Source organism: Delphinus delphis, chromosome 13, assembly GCF_949987515.2.
Source record: "Delphinus delphis chromosome 13, mDelDel1.2, whole genome shotgun sequence".
In the NCBI taxonomy this organism is placed as follows: domain Eukaryota; kingdom Metazoa; phylum Chordata; class Mammalia; order Artiodactyla; family Delphinidae; genus Delphinus; species Delphinus delphis.
The window spans coordinates 75,419,400-75,432,409 of NC_082695.1; the positions used below are offsets into that span (position 1 = coordinate 75,419,400).

The window sequence follows — 13,010 nt, forward strand, 5'->3', positions numbered from 1 at the left end:
GTGCAGACCCACTAACAGCCCTGGATGACTTCAAAGAGTTCTAGGACTAGGGTTCTCCTGAGTTGAAATGGGATGGCCAGGCTTTATACTATCGCATCAGTCACTGGATATGGAATGTCCTGGAAGAATGTGGTGATTGTGGGTAGGTGGCTCTCAGCAACTGAAGCAACTGCCAAAGAGACTGACAGGTGAAGGTATCAAGTCCTTCACTGAAGGGGGTCTGAGCAACACCATGTTTACCAGCAGGCCCCTTGCTGGAAGCTTTCCCCTCTGTTATTTAATCTTCCGCATACTGTGAGGGTAGCATTACCTCCTTAATTTACAGATGAAGAAAGAAAGACTAAGCAAGCCCACCTCAGCCCTCCAGCTGACCCTGAATGTTCCATTTTCTACCCTGTTAATAGCCAGCTTTTGACAGCAGGAGCGTGGTGTCTACAGGGCCAGGCCCGAGAGGGGTGGGGGGGAGTCTGTGCCGTTGGTTGGCGAGAGAGCAAACACACAGGAAGGAGACCACCCCTTCGACACCTGTTCTATATCCCCCCAGTCTGCCTGCCAGTGTTTCAATTGTGTTATTTCTCACTGTTTTCTTTAGGAACTTTTCCATCCTGATCTTCATAACCTTCATGGTAACTTACGACTTTGAAAAACACATGGAAAGGGCAAAATTTTGGCCAAAGAGCTCAAGAGGAAGCCACTCCACCTCTTCCTCTCCTCAGCCCCAAGCCTTGCTCTGACTCCAGTCTGTGCTATAAAGCCCACCCTGGGGGTCTTGTGCTCTACACTTTGCCTAGCTCCCCTTCCTGCCAACAAAGAGTGACTGCTCTGCGACCCACCCCCTCACATCTGTTTTCCATTAAGCTGACACAATCAATGTAGTGTCTGCTTACTTCCCACTAGGTACTGGTCATTTTTAAATAGAGGGCTCTCAAACATAGCAATCTGACCATGAAATATTAACCCAAATGTGAGGCTAAGAAGGTGAGGCGAGGGGACAAAAAAAACTGGGAAACAGGCAGGACCTTGTGGCATCCCAGAATTATTTCACTCGAAGTCTTCTGTTTCAACTGCCTAAAAGGGGCCAGACCTGGGGTGAGAATAGTGTGTTATGTCGATGTCTAACATCTGAGGCATTTAGGTATCATCTACCGTGTGCCTGTTAACACACTCAGGCCCAACAATAAACCAAAATTCAATTCTGCACTGTGTGATGGCACAGAGACTGCCGAGGGAAGTTTCAGGATGTCCTCGTTAGGTAAAACAATCTACTACTGGATTTCAGGGTTTGGGATCCCCCCTGCCCTTGAAGCTTTTCTTTTGACTCTGACTCACCTGATTTCATGTCCCTCCCTCAGCTGATCCAGACAGTGAGCGCAGTGGACCAAGATGACCCACGCAATGGCCAGCACTTCTACTACAGCTTGGCTCCTGAGGCTGCTAACAACCCCAACTTCACCGTAAGGGACAACCAAGGTAATCAGCTGGCTACCGATGCTTCTCTACAGCGTGGGCTGGAAACTCTGGGTCACTATACCATGCAAACAGTGTCAGAGGTCACCTGCTCTTTAATAGCACGAAAGACATTAATGTTAATTTGTATGGTCTTTTAAAGTTTTGTTTCAGAACATCAAAGACAAAGAACATCCTCTGCTGATTCTGAAACTTCTACTCAGTCAGTCAGTTCACTCAAACATTTGAGCACAGGCTCTGGGCCAGACACTGTGTGAGGCACACAGGCTTCCTTCATCCCCACAGAGAGCAGCCATGTTTGTATGTTCTTTAACTACAGGAAGAATCTGAGAAAGCTGACAGAAAGAGGCCCAAGGAGAAAATCCTGATTGAACACTTCTAAGCAAGGATCAAAGGGGGAAACAGTGAAAGCTCCCAGAACAAAAGGGAGACAAAGGCTAAGTAACTTTTGAGTTACTTAAGAGCAAAGGACAAATACAGGAACACAACCAGTAGTTCTGGCACTGAAACCACTTTATTATTTTGGAATGATTCAGAAAGAAGAGTCGGGTGGGGTTCCCTATTCCAGAAAGTGCTTCCCTCTACATCTTTGCTAGAATGGAATTATAGACCCCTCTATTCCAAAAAGCATTCAGACCAGCTAAGGAGTTCACAGACCTAGCACACTCTTCATTGGGCACAGATGGGAAAAGGAGGGGCTTCTGTACTTTGGCCAGAAGATTTTCAGAGAAAGGTCAGAGCAGGTGAAAAAATAATTTAAATCTGTCAAGTGAACCCCTTATGTTGCTAACTCTGCTACCAACTAGCTGTCTGACCTTGGAGAGAGAGGGCATCACTTCTCTGGGCTGTGGTGGCCTCATTTTTATTCCAATTCTAAAGTTCTGTCACTTTAGAACAATCTAAACAAAGGCTAACAAAAAGTCATGATTTAGGCATACCTAGTCTTAGTCCAAAAATCAATTGTTTGGGACTTAAAGTATTAAATCCACCCCACACGATATTCTGCTATTAAAACTAGAGAATATCAAACCTGTTTTCTTCTAAATGGAAAGCATTTAGTCATCTGTTTAATCATCTACATCAAATCACTATAATTCTGAAAGGAAGAGTGATATAAATTATAACAACAGAAGTGCTACAATTAAATATCCTGATATTTTTTACTGGGTCAAATTTTGAATTATTCATTTATCTGCTTCACTTGGAAACCCTTCCTGCAAAACACTGTTTCAGACCCTTCAGGATAGGTTTTTTTTTTTTGGCCGTGCCACAAGGCTTGCAGGATCTTAGCTCCCAGACCAGGGATCAAACCCAGGGCCCCTGCCCCTGCAGTGGAAGCATGGAGTCCTAACCACTGGACCACCAAGGAATTCCCTAGGATAGGTTTCATAGTAGAAATCCTGGGGGAAAAAATAATACATTATACTGTTTCTTCAAATTTTCAGCTAAGTGTCACTCTATTCCTCCACTCTGATATTTGTCTGAATCAATACAGAAACAATACACAGCAAAATGCTGCAAATTGCTTAACAATGACTTTGGGCACCAATTCATGGGGCCAATACCTTAAAAATATGGGCCCCTGGAACCTGATGACTATAAAAAGAAATGACTCATCTCTTGGAAGGTTTTTTCAAAACGGAAGTTGGAACATCTTCAATAGAAAGAATGAACTCTTAATCTCATGACAATTTATCCCTCGAGTATCCTTTACTGAGGCTCATTAAAAAACTGACCGGGCTTCCCCGGTGGCGCAGTGGTTGAGAGTCCGCCTGCCGAGGCAGGGGACACAGGTTCGTGCCCGGGTCCAGGAAGATGCCACATTCCGCAGAGCGGCTGGGCCTGTGAGCCATGGCTGCTGAGCCTGCGCGTCCGGAGCCTGTGCTCCGCAACGGGAGAGGCCACAACAGTGAGAGGCCCGGGTACCAGTAAAAAAAAAAAAAAAAACAAAACCTGACCAACATCTGATGTGGTGGATCTACTGTCAAGCCCTCCAACTCCCGTGCCCAAAACATGATATTCATTTATGAACACAACAGTGCACTATTTCAAGTAAAGCCTTTCTTAATCCCCAAAGCATTGTGAAAAGGATTGTCCATATACTTCACAGTTTCACACGCATTTTCTCATACTTTGCTTTATTTGATATTTATAATAATCCTTTAAGGTCTTAAGAAAGTTACTAATGCCTCTGATGATTCTCATTGTCTCATCTGATAGACAAGGAAAGAAAGTAAATGGCCCATGGAATAGAGAGTAAGTATTAAAATTGGGACTGGAAGTTGAGACCTCCTGTTTTAGCCACACACACACACACACACACACACACACACACACACGCACACACAATCTTTGTGTCACCCTGGATACTATACCCAAATGGGTTATTCGAGCTCCAGTTATAATAGTCAACAAAATTTTGCAAGTGGCTAAATTTTGCCAGCTCCTTTGTAGGACTAGTCTCAGCAATGTGATGCTCTGATCTTTTTTTCTTAATCTTAAATAATTCTGAGATCAAGAAATCTATGATGCACAGTAGGCATAATGTAATACTTATATGAAATTCAGCTCTTCTCCGGCTTTCTCAAAGTCTGATGAACTGCCCTTGATTAAAATGAAAAATGAAAAAGATTTCTGTTCGAGAAAAACTTTACTTCTGACAAAAACAAAACGAAACTGAAACTGTGAAGCAAAATTACTAGTACTTAGCTATTAAATCTGGAAAACAGAAAAGAAGATGGATTGTGTGGTAGGTGGAAATATGAATATAATCTTCAGGTTGGTAACCAACTGCTATCTTTCTCCACTGAGAAGGAAATAAGAGGGAAAAGGCCTGTACCAAAGTAGGAAGAGATTTCAATTAGCTGAATAATTTTCAACATTAATGTTACAAAACTAAGTAAGCGGTTACACAGCACAATGGAAGGAGTGTGTATTTGGAGTCAAGAGACCAGAGTTCAAATCCCAGCTCTTCTACTAAATTAGTGACTTTGAACCAATTACATAATCTCTCTAGGCCTTAACTCTCACTGTAAAAGGGTGAGATTATCACTATCTCACCAAATGGTGATAAAGATTAAATGAGATACTGCATGTAAAGTCTAAATACCTTGCACATAAGCACTCAAAAAACAACTGCTCTCATGATAAAACAGGGGGAGGAGGAGGTGGAAAAGTTAATTAAGGAATTATGTATTAGTCAGAATAGGCCAGGTTAGGCTGCAGGAAAAAACACCAAAATCTCAGTGGCTTAACGCAACTAAAGTTAATTTCTTGCTCACATAAAGCTGACTGTGGGTCTGGCGACCAAGGACAGCTGTCCAGGTGTAGGCTGCCTGGCTCTCCATCTCTAACGTTCTTTCATATATTACAACAAGGCAAGACAGCACAAGAATAACATACCAGCTATTATTGATACATGCTGCTGTCCGGAAGTGACACGAATCAGTTTTGCTCATTTCCATCATCTAAAGCAAATGATAGACATGCCCAAATTCAAGAGGGTAGAAAAGTATAATCCTTTATTATGTCCAGAAATATTGATATTGGTCTGAATAATGTTTACTTTGGCTAGACTCTCAGAATTTTTTGTGAAGTTCTAGACTCTTCCCTGTGAAATGTGAAACACATCCAGAGGACCTTCCATATACTGATGACGTTAGCTTTGTCACTGATTATACGTCCTACCACATCTCTCAAACTTTTCCTCTGCTGAAAAAGATACCAGCTTTCCAGAAAATATATCTGATTTATAAGTCAAACCCACTCAAGAAAACTTGAGAACATAGATTTAAAAAGATCCCAAAACATTACACTAGGCAAATATAAATACACACACACACACACACACACACACACACACACACACATCAGCTTTGTGGAAACATACCAAACGATTTTGCTAATCCCCTTTAAAACTGGGGGAAAAAAACTAGTATTGAATGTTCACCAAATTCATATTAATTGCTTAAACTTAGACCACCAATTAGCGGGAAATAGCAGGGTGTGTCATGATTAGGGGATTTCAAATAAGCTTCTGCTAAACGAGCAGGTTCATCAGAAAGCACAGGAGTTGGTGACAGCATTTCAGAGGCATAAAAGAAAATAGCAGAAGACTTGAACTCCAGCCAAAGTGGCAAAAATAAGCAATGTGCCACAGCCGCGTGGGCTCCTCAGCATTCTTTTCCCGGGGGCACAAAGCAGCACAGGGCCTTGGAAAGCTGCTGAGCCAGAACAAACAGGGACCACAAGTCGCCAGTGACTGTTCATTTCTGTCAAGTTTCCCCAGGGACATTTCAGTTAGATCTGAAGTCTGACAGTTTGCCCTGGGCACTTTGTCACAAAGGGTAAGACAGACTCTCAAAAAAGGCCTCAGGGTTTTCCCTAGAAGCAAGCAAAAATTTTGGTTTCTGAATCCAACTGCTGATCCCAAAAAACCCAACGGTGGCTGTAGCTAACCGCCTCCAGGGCATGCTGTCCCTTCTCTCTCCTTCCCCACCCAGTTCCTGCCCCCTTGCTTCCCTCAATCCAAAAAATTAATTCTCTTGTTGGTTCTTTCATTTTCCTCTTCTCTCTCCTTTTTTGATCGCGGAACCCCTGTCTTCTTCAGATAACACTGCCCGGGTTCTAACTAGGAGGTCTGGCTTCCGGCAGCAGGAGCAGAGTGTCTTTTACCTGCCCATCCTGATATCGGACAATGGGCAGCCGGTGCTGAGCAGCACGGGCACGCTGACTATCCAGGTGTGCAGCTGTGACGACGATGGCCACGTCCTGTCCTGCAGCCCCGAGGCCTACATGCTCCCAGTCAGACTGAGCCGCGGCGCCCTCATCGCCATCCTGGCCTGCATCTTTGTCCTCTTAGGTGAGTAAGTGGCTCCTCTCCATTCTGTGGGGTCCTGCAAGCGCTTACTTAGCAACCATTCCGTTATCACACTGACACAGCTGGCCAGAACTGGTTTTCCACACCATGCTTATTGAAAAGGTGGGAGAGTAAGGCTGGGAAAAAGTAAAGAACTTGGAGACAGTCCCCTCCTTCAAGGAACTCATGGCCTCTGTGGCCAAATGAAAGCACATAGATTTATCAACCATCTACTGTAGGCCAGGCTGCCTTTCTAGGTGCTGGGATTAATAAGACAGAAATGCCCCAGCCTTCACAGAGCTTAATTCAAAATAAAGCAAGTTCATTTTGACATCATAGAACCTATATAATAATTTTGGACAGGCTATGATGATCACCTCTTCTAACCCCCTCATTTCAGATAAGTAGTAGCTAAATCACAAAGAGGTAGTGACGGGCCCAAGGCCAAATCTCAGTCGCAGAGCCAGGGCTGAAACACAGGCAGGCCCGGCATTGCACATCCCTGTATCTGCGCAGTACGGCCTTTCCCCCAAATGTTCATCCCTAGATTCAGGATGTGGTAAGTGTTACAGAGAAGGGAAGAGGGACAGGGAGTCCTGAGAGGACAGGAGACAGGGGTGGGTGCCAGTTTAACTAGGGTGGTCAGGGAGGACCTCACTGATAAGACGACCTCTGAGCAGAGATCTGAAAAGTGGCAGAGTGAACCACATGGATATCTGGGAGGGTAAGCTGTTTGGGGGCGTTAGCACCCCCCCTCCCTGGGTACCGTGGCCTCTAACCAGGGTCAGTTTGCCTCTACTTGTGAAATAAAGATGTGATGACAGGCCAGTGGGAGAGCACTACTGGGATAGGGGATCCTTTCCTCTTCATCTAAAGTCATACTGCAAAGCAGCTCCCACTCCCTTGTACTAAGGCCATTCATGCTATTATCCTCAAAATCCACACTCAAAACAAACAGTAAAACATCTAAACCAATTCCTGAAGCCAAAAAACTATCTGTACATATCTGCCAACTCTTCTGACTGAAATAATTCACAGCATACTTATTTTGCTTAGAGAAAAGCAGACTTAGTAGATAGTAATATTATTCAATATGGAAGAAATCCTAGTAAGGGAAAAGAGTAAAGATTTGAGGATTAAAATTAGAATTTAAGCCCTGATCCCAGGTTTACCTCCAAACCAAGAGACTGAGTCAGACCAAAGAAAGAAGGTCTAACTAAAATGTCAGTTGCTTGATTGCATCTCTAGTAGGTCTGTGGAATATGCTTCATGTAGTTCAGTGCTACATGAAGGGAAAAACAGTATAAAGAAGTAACCTTTCAAAGTCCTTGGATCCCTGGATCAGAGAGAATTGTTACGGCTTCTGGTCCCTTTCTTTACTGACAAATAAAACCCTCTTGCAATTCCCTGAGTGTCCATAAGGTGGCACTGGGAGTCCTTGAGTGCATAACAGGACACCCTGAAAGAGGCCTTTGAAGAAACTTGCTCCTAGGAGAAACTTCCGGTCTGGCTGCCCTTACTTCTATCTTTGGAAATGTCTACATTATGACTTCACCCTGGCCCACAAACAGTAGAAGGAGCCACCACTTCAGCGGGGCTGATTTAAAGAGGCTGGCACAAAGAGGCTCTCAACTTAGAAGCGGTGTGCAAGGGGCGATTTATTTCGTGCCTCCCAAACCCATTATGTTTTGCTTTTGGAATTGCGCAGAATAAACAGACAGTTTTCAGCACCTAAACCGAGCAAAGCTGTCATAAAATCCTCAGAGTTTTAGGCACTTTCACTTCTAACAGTGTACATCCCACATTAAATATAATTCATAAAACTGAGTAAGACTGAACTGCAGTTGATTTGTCAAATACTACATTTTGTGGATAATTATATTAACACATTAATTTTGACTATGGATTTTTTTCCATGTTTCAAATATGTATCTAGTTCCTAGAAAATCTCATAGGCCCTATGCACTGTGCCTATAGATACTAAAGAATAAACATCCCTAGAACTGATTCTCTTCTGTCAGGGAAGCCCTTCAGCTGAATAGGATCATTTTTCCTAAAATTTGATTTTCAGGGGACTATATAATACTTGATATTTATATAAGATTACCTAAAAATAAGATACGTAGCAATCTTTATTTTTTTCAGAGTTCTATAAACTGCCTAATTCTATATCATCAGAATTCTTTCCAGTACAAACTCAAAGACTTTTCTAATATTGCTTCCCAGCATTTTCTGAAATACCACACCTAGCACTCCAGTGTCACCTGTGTGGAGGTTTTCTCAGGTCCCCAGGAAGAATTAACTGGCCCTGCTTCTGTATTCTCTGCAAAACTCTTGCAGCTCTACGATAGTCCTATCACCACCTGTTTGATATTAATCATTAATGTCTATTATCTCCTTCGATTGCATGCTTGTAAAAACAGAAATCATGTCATATTCTACTTGGTTTCTGTTTTGCTTCAGATAATGTCTAAAAAATATTTGAGTTTAGTAACTCCTTACTGAATCCCACAAACACAGCAAGTTCACTCAGAATCCCATTTCTCCACCCTGCATCCATCCAAATCACACCCCAACCTCCAATGCCCAGTTCAAGCCCCCACTTCATCAAAGTCCTATTAGTCCACTTCTCTGAAATCCCATAGTCCTCTAGCCTATGAGTTACATTTTTGCACAGAGATAAAATACAAGAGTATATAACTGTTTCCTGTGTGTGCATTTTGTCACCCGAGCTACTCAGGAAAATATCATGTATTAACATCATTCACTGCAATTTACAAAAGGCACATTCCACATTCAAGTTTAAAAAACCATTATTGTTATTTTTTTAAGTTAGTCCATAATCTTACTGGGCATATGACTGTACTCCATTCCCCCCCACCCCTTGGATAAACTGGGCTCTTATTGTGCAGTTGTCTAGCTGTCACCGTTCACCAGCTGTAACAAAGCATGCTAGGGGAAAAAAAAAAGTTCTACAGCCAAAATCTCAACACACTTCCTGGAAAACATTTTTACTCACAGAGATAAATGGTTCAATGGGATTACCTCCATCCCTCCTTTAAACCCCAGTGAACACATCCTGGGGGAAAAAAAAAAAAACATACGTCGGGATAAACTTTCATCCAAACCTGCAAGGGCACATCTAACAGTGTGGTGCGCCTTTGATAACATGATGAAATTATACAAAATGTCACTGTTCATTCCCTCTCTTCCATGAACATCCTTAGATCTAGAAAGTCACAACCTCCTCTCTAAGGGAAGGCTTTTCTGAGGAATCTGAGTTAACTGGACAAAGATGGTCATTTATGCTCTCTTATTTTTTGGAGAAAACATAGAAAGACTAAGACTTTGGCTCATATTTAACACATGTGTCTATACTCATTTAATTAATATATGATCACAATTGATCCTTGAACAATGGTGGGGTGGGGTTAGGGGCTTAGACCTGCCCTGAAGTTGTGAATAACTTATAGTCGGCCCTCAGTATCCATGGTTCAGCATTTGTAGCAACCAACTGCAGTAGTACTGCAGTATGTATTTATTTTTAAAAATCCACAGCTAAGTGGACCCCAGTAATTCAAACCCATGTTGTTCCAGGGCCCACTGTATATTTACAAAGTAGGATCCTATTGAGAGGCCAATGTAAAAAAGCAGGATTCCACCTACACAGTTAAGGTTTTCGCATTATAATGGAGAAACACGTATTCATCCTTACGCAGTCAGAAAACATGATCTGATCCTTAGCATATACTCCACGGGGCCACAGGGCTTCGTGCTTTGTTAATGAGATGTTACACTGGGTGGCTGGGTGTACAAACGCACACACATTTCAAAGCGATAAGGTGTGTGCAGAGCCTCTACATGCAACTTCTACTTAAACCACGTGGAATCAATCATGTCAAGTAGCGTTCACTCGCCCACAGACTCTCCAACAGTGCAGGAAGAGTGAGAACAGGGTAGACCCTGTGAGGTCACATATCCAAACACTGCCCCTGCTCTCCCCACCCAGACAGCCCTCGCCCTACCTGTGTTACTCAAGAGCTCTGGTCTCGGCCCACACGGCCGGGGCTCTTCCGCCAACACCCGGTCCTCTGTGTTTCCGGCAGTGCTGGTGCTGCTCATCCTGTCCATGCGGAGGCACCGGAAGCAGCCATACATCATCGACGACGAGGAGAACATCCACGAGAACATCGTGCGCTACGACGACGAGGGCGGTGGCGAGGAGGACACCGAGGCCTTCGACATCGCAGCCATGTGGAACCCACGGGAGGCGCAGGCGGGCGGCGCCTCCAAGACGCGGCAGGACATGCTGCCCGAGATCGAGAGCCTCTCCCGCTACGTGCCTCAGACGTGCGCCGTCAGCAGCACCGTCCACAGCTACGTCCTGGCCAAACTCTACGAGGCCGACATGGACCTGTGGGCCGCGCCCTTCGACTCCCTGCAAACGTACATGTTCGAGGGGGACGGCTCGGTCGCCGGGTCTCTGAGCTCCCTGCAGTCGGCCACTTCAGACTCGGAGCAGAGCTTCGACTTCCTGACGGACTGGGGACCCCGCTTCCGGAAGCTGGCGGAGCTCTACGGGGCGTCGGAGGGGCCCGCGCCCCTGTGGTGACGGAAGCCGGGAGGCCGGCGCGCGGCCAAACCCGGCCGTTCTGGGGCGGAGGCTTCGCGGAAGAGGCGCCGCAACCGCAAGAGCAAGACTGCTGGAGAGTGAGTTTGCGGGGGGAGCGGGCGAGCGGAGCTCTCTCTGAATCAGCTTTACTTGGTTAGATTAAGTTAAATAATCAAAAGGAAACACAGGAAGAGGGGGGCAGAATCTCCAATGACCTTTTCTTCTTTTTTAGTTTTTGTGATGCTGTATTCAAAGGCGTGGAGTCCAAGGTTAAGTATGGCGGGCTTGACTCTTCTCCGCCTTTCACTTGGTCATATTGCCACCTCAGAGAGGCTGTGCTTTTCATTGCAGAGGTGGCAGTTGAAAGCAAATAGAAAGTTCTACTCTCCTATCCGTTTTTTGTTTTTATTTTTAATCATGTTTTTTTCTCCATTTAAAAGTTTTGCTGGCTCATCACACTGCACAAACCAACCCCCATAAAAGAACACTGAAAAATTATTCCTCGGTGAAATTAACCTACTTGTTCTGGGATGGATGGAATTTCTTTTAATACTTTTAAGACAAGGTTAAGGCCTAATTGACCTTGCATGGGGGGTGGGCAGGGGGGTGGGAGAAGGAAGAGGCATTGACTTTAAGCTCAAGTTTAATGGCTGAACCAAGAGTTGTTGGCATTACAACAAATCCACCTCCATGGAGTAAGAGTGCTCTTGTTCTCTCAGCTCTTTAACTGTGCCCCGGCAAAATTATTCAGAAGGAAACCAGAAAATCTGCCTCTTTTGCACTGTAGATGTCTCTTCCATGTGCCAAATGTGAAGATTAGATTCTACAAATGAAAGCCAAAAAAAAGAAGTATCTGATAAAAGCATGGGTTAGAGGGCTTTCCTAATCTGTGTGAGGTCAATTCAAGGGATGTTTACATACTGTAGATAACCTACTTGAACACAAATCAGTATTATAGAGAATGGATGTAAGAAAATTACATGTATAAGTTTTGTATATTTGTTAATAATTTTGGTAATAAATATGATGTACTGCATCTCAGTACCTTAGCATCTCTTTTAATAAAAGTTAAATAGAAGGGAAAGTCTATTGCACATGTGTTTAATTGCTGAGCAGGTAAGGTTTTGTGATCCTGACCTAGTCTCAGGTTCTTGGGGCTGGGGCTCATTCATAAAACAAAGACAACAGCACAGAAGTATGAGGCTGTGCATTCTATTTCGGTCACTGATCAGATGAACGTATGGTTTAAACTGTAAAGCTGTAAAGCTTTTCATGAATATTTTTCATTTCCCCATCCCTTAAAAGAGCAAAGGATGGTTTGATAACACCAGCAATACAATAGTGAGTTTAGCCCGTATTTTTTTTGTTTTGTGAGAGTGTATTGCACACAGCCACCAATGAAGCAGGCCACTGTGCTACTTTCATCTCTGTTCTGTTGGCAAATCAAATATGTACCAAAAATATGTACAAATATGTACATCTTGTCAATACTGGATGAGCTCACAGAACACTGGGGCCATATTTTATTCATGTTTCCTTTCCCCACAGTAACTAAGAGTGGGTACTTAATAAGTGCTTAATGGGTACACGATGGAAGGGATCTCTTTCTTTGACGTCGTATTATTAAAGGATATTTTACACAGTTATCCTCACCATTGGGAACAAATTGGGAACAAAATAGTTTTCTGAATGTCTCGGTTAAAGGTTCTCAAATTTTAATGTTTGTCAGAATCACTTGGAACAGAATCACTTGTTAAACTATAGCTTGTTGGGCCTTTACCCACAAAGTTTCTAATTCAGTTGATCTGGGGCGATTTGCATTTTTAACAAGTGCCTGGGTGATGCTGATGCTGCTGGTCCAGGGACCACACTTTGAGAACCTTTGGTATATGGTCATGCTTTCTCAAATATAGAAAGATTAGATTGCACTGGGGCCTACCCCATCAGTAGAATAGTATTGTGAATCTCTTTTCCAGTAAAAAGGAGAGTTTGGCAGAAACATGTGAGAAGGCTAATGGATGTCTGGGAACCAGCAGGATGTGCTTCATGCTTTATTACGTGGTACACTAATAG

General features: G+C 43.6%; 1 protein-coding gene across 2 annotated transcripts in view; it reads left to right on the top strand.

Annotated features, from left to right (window-relative positions):
* The window catches only part of CDH20 (cadherin 20), a 61,287-nt gene extending 49,275 nt beyond the window's left edge, over nucleotides 1-12,012 (top strand). The window contains exons 9-11 of one of the 2 annotated variants that reach the window (XM_060029560.1): nucleotides 1,362-1,470; nucleotides 6,077-6,328; nucleotides 10,432-12,012. In XM_060029560.1, coding sequence (XP_059885543.1) covers nucleotides 1,362-1,470; nucleotides 6,077-6,328; nucleotides 10,432-10,937 — 867 coding nt within the window. In that variant the 3' untranslated portion in view covers nucleotides 10,938-12,012. Of the gene's footprint in view, nucleotides 1-1,352; nucleotides 1,471-6,076; nucleotides 6,329-10,431 lie in introns of both variants that reach the window. The other variant, XM_060029559.1, reaches the window with a different exon arrangement.
* Nucleotides 12,013-13,010: the final 998 nt, after the last annotated feature.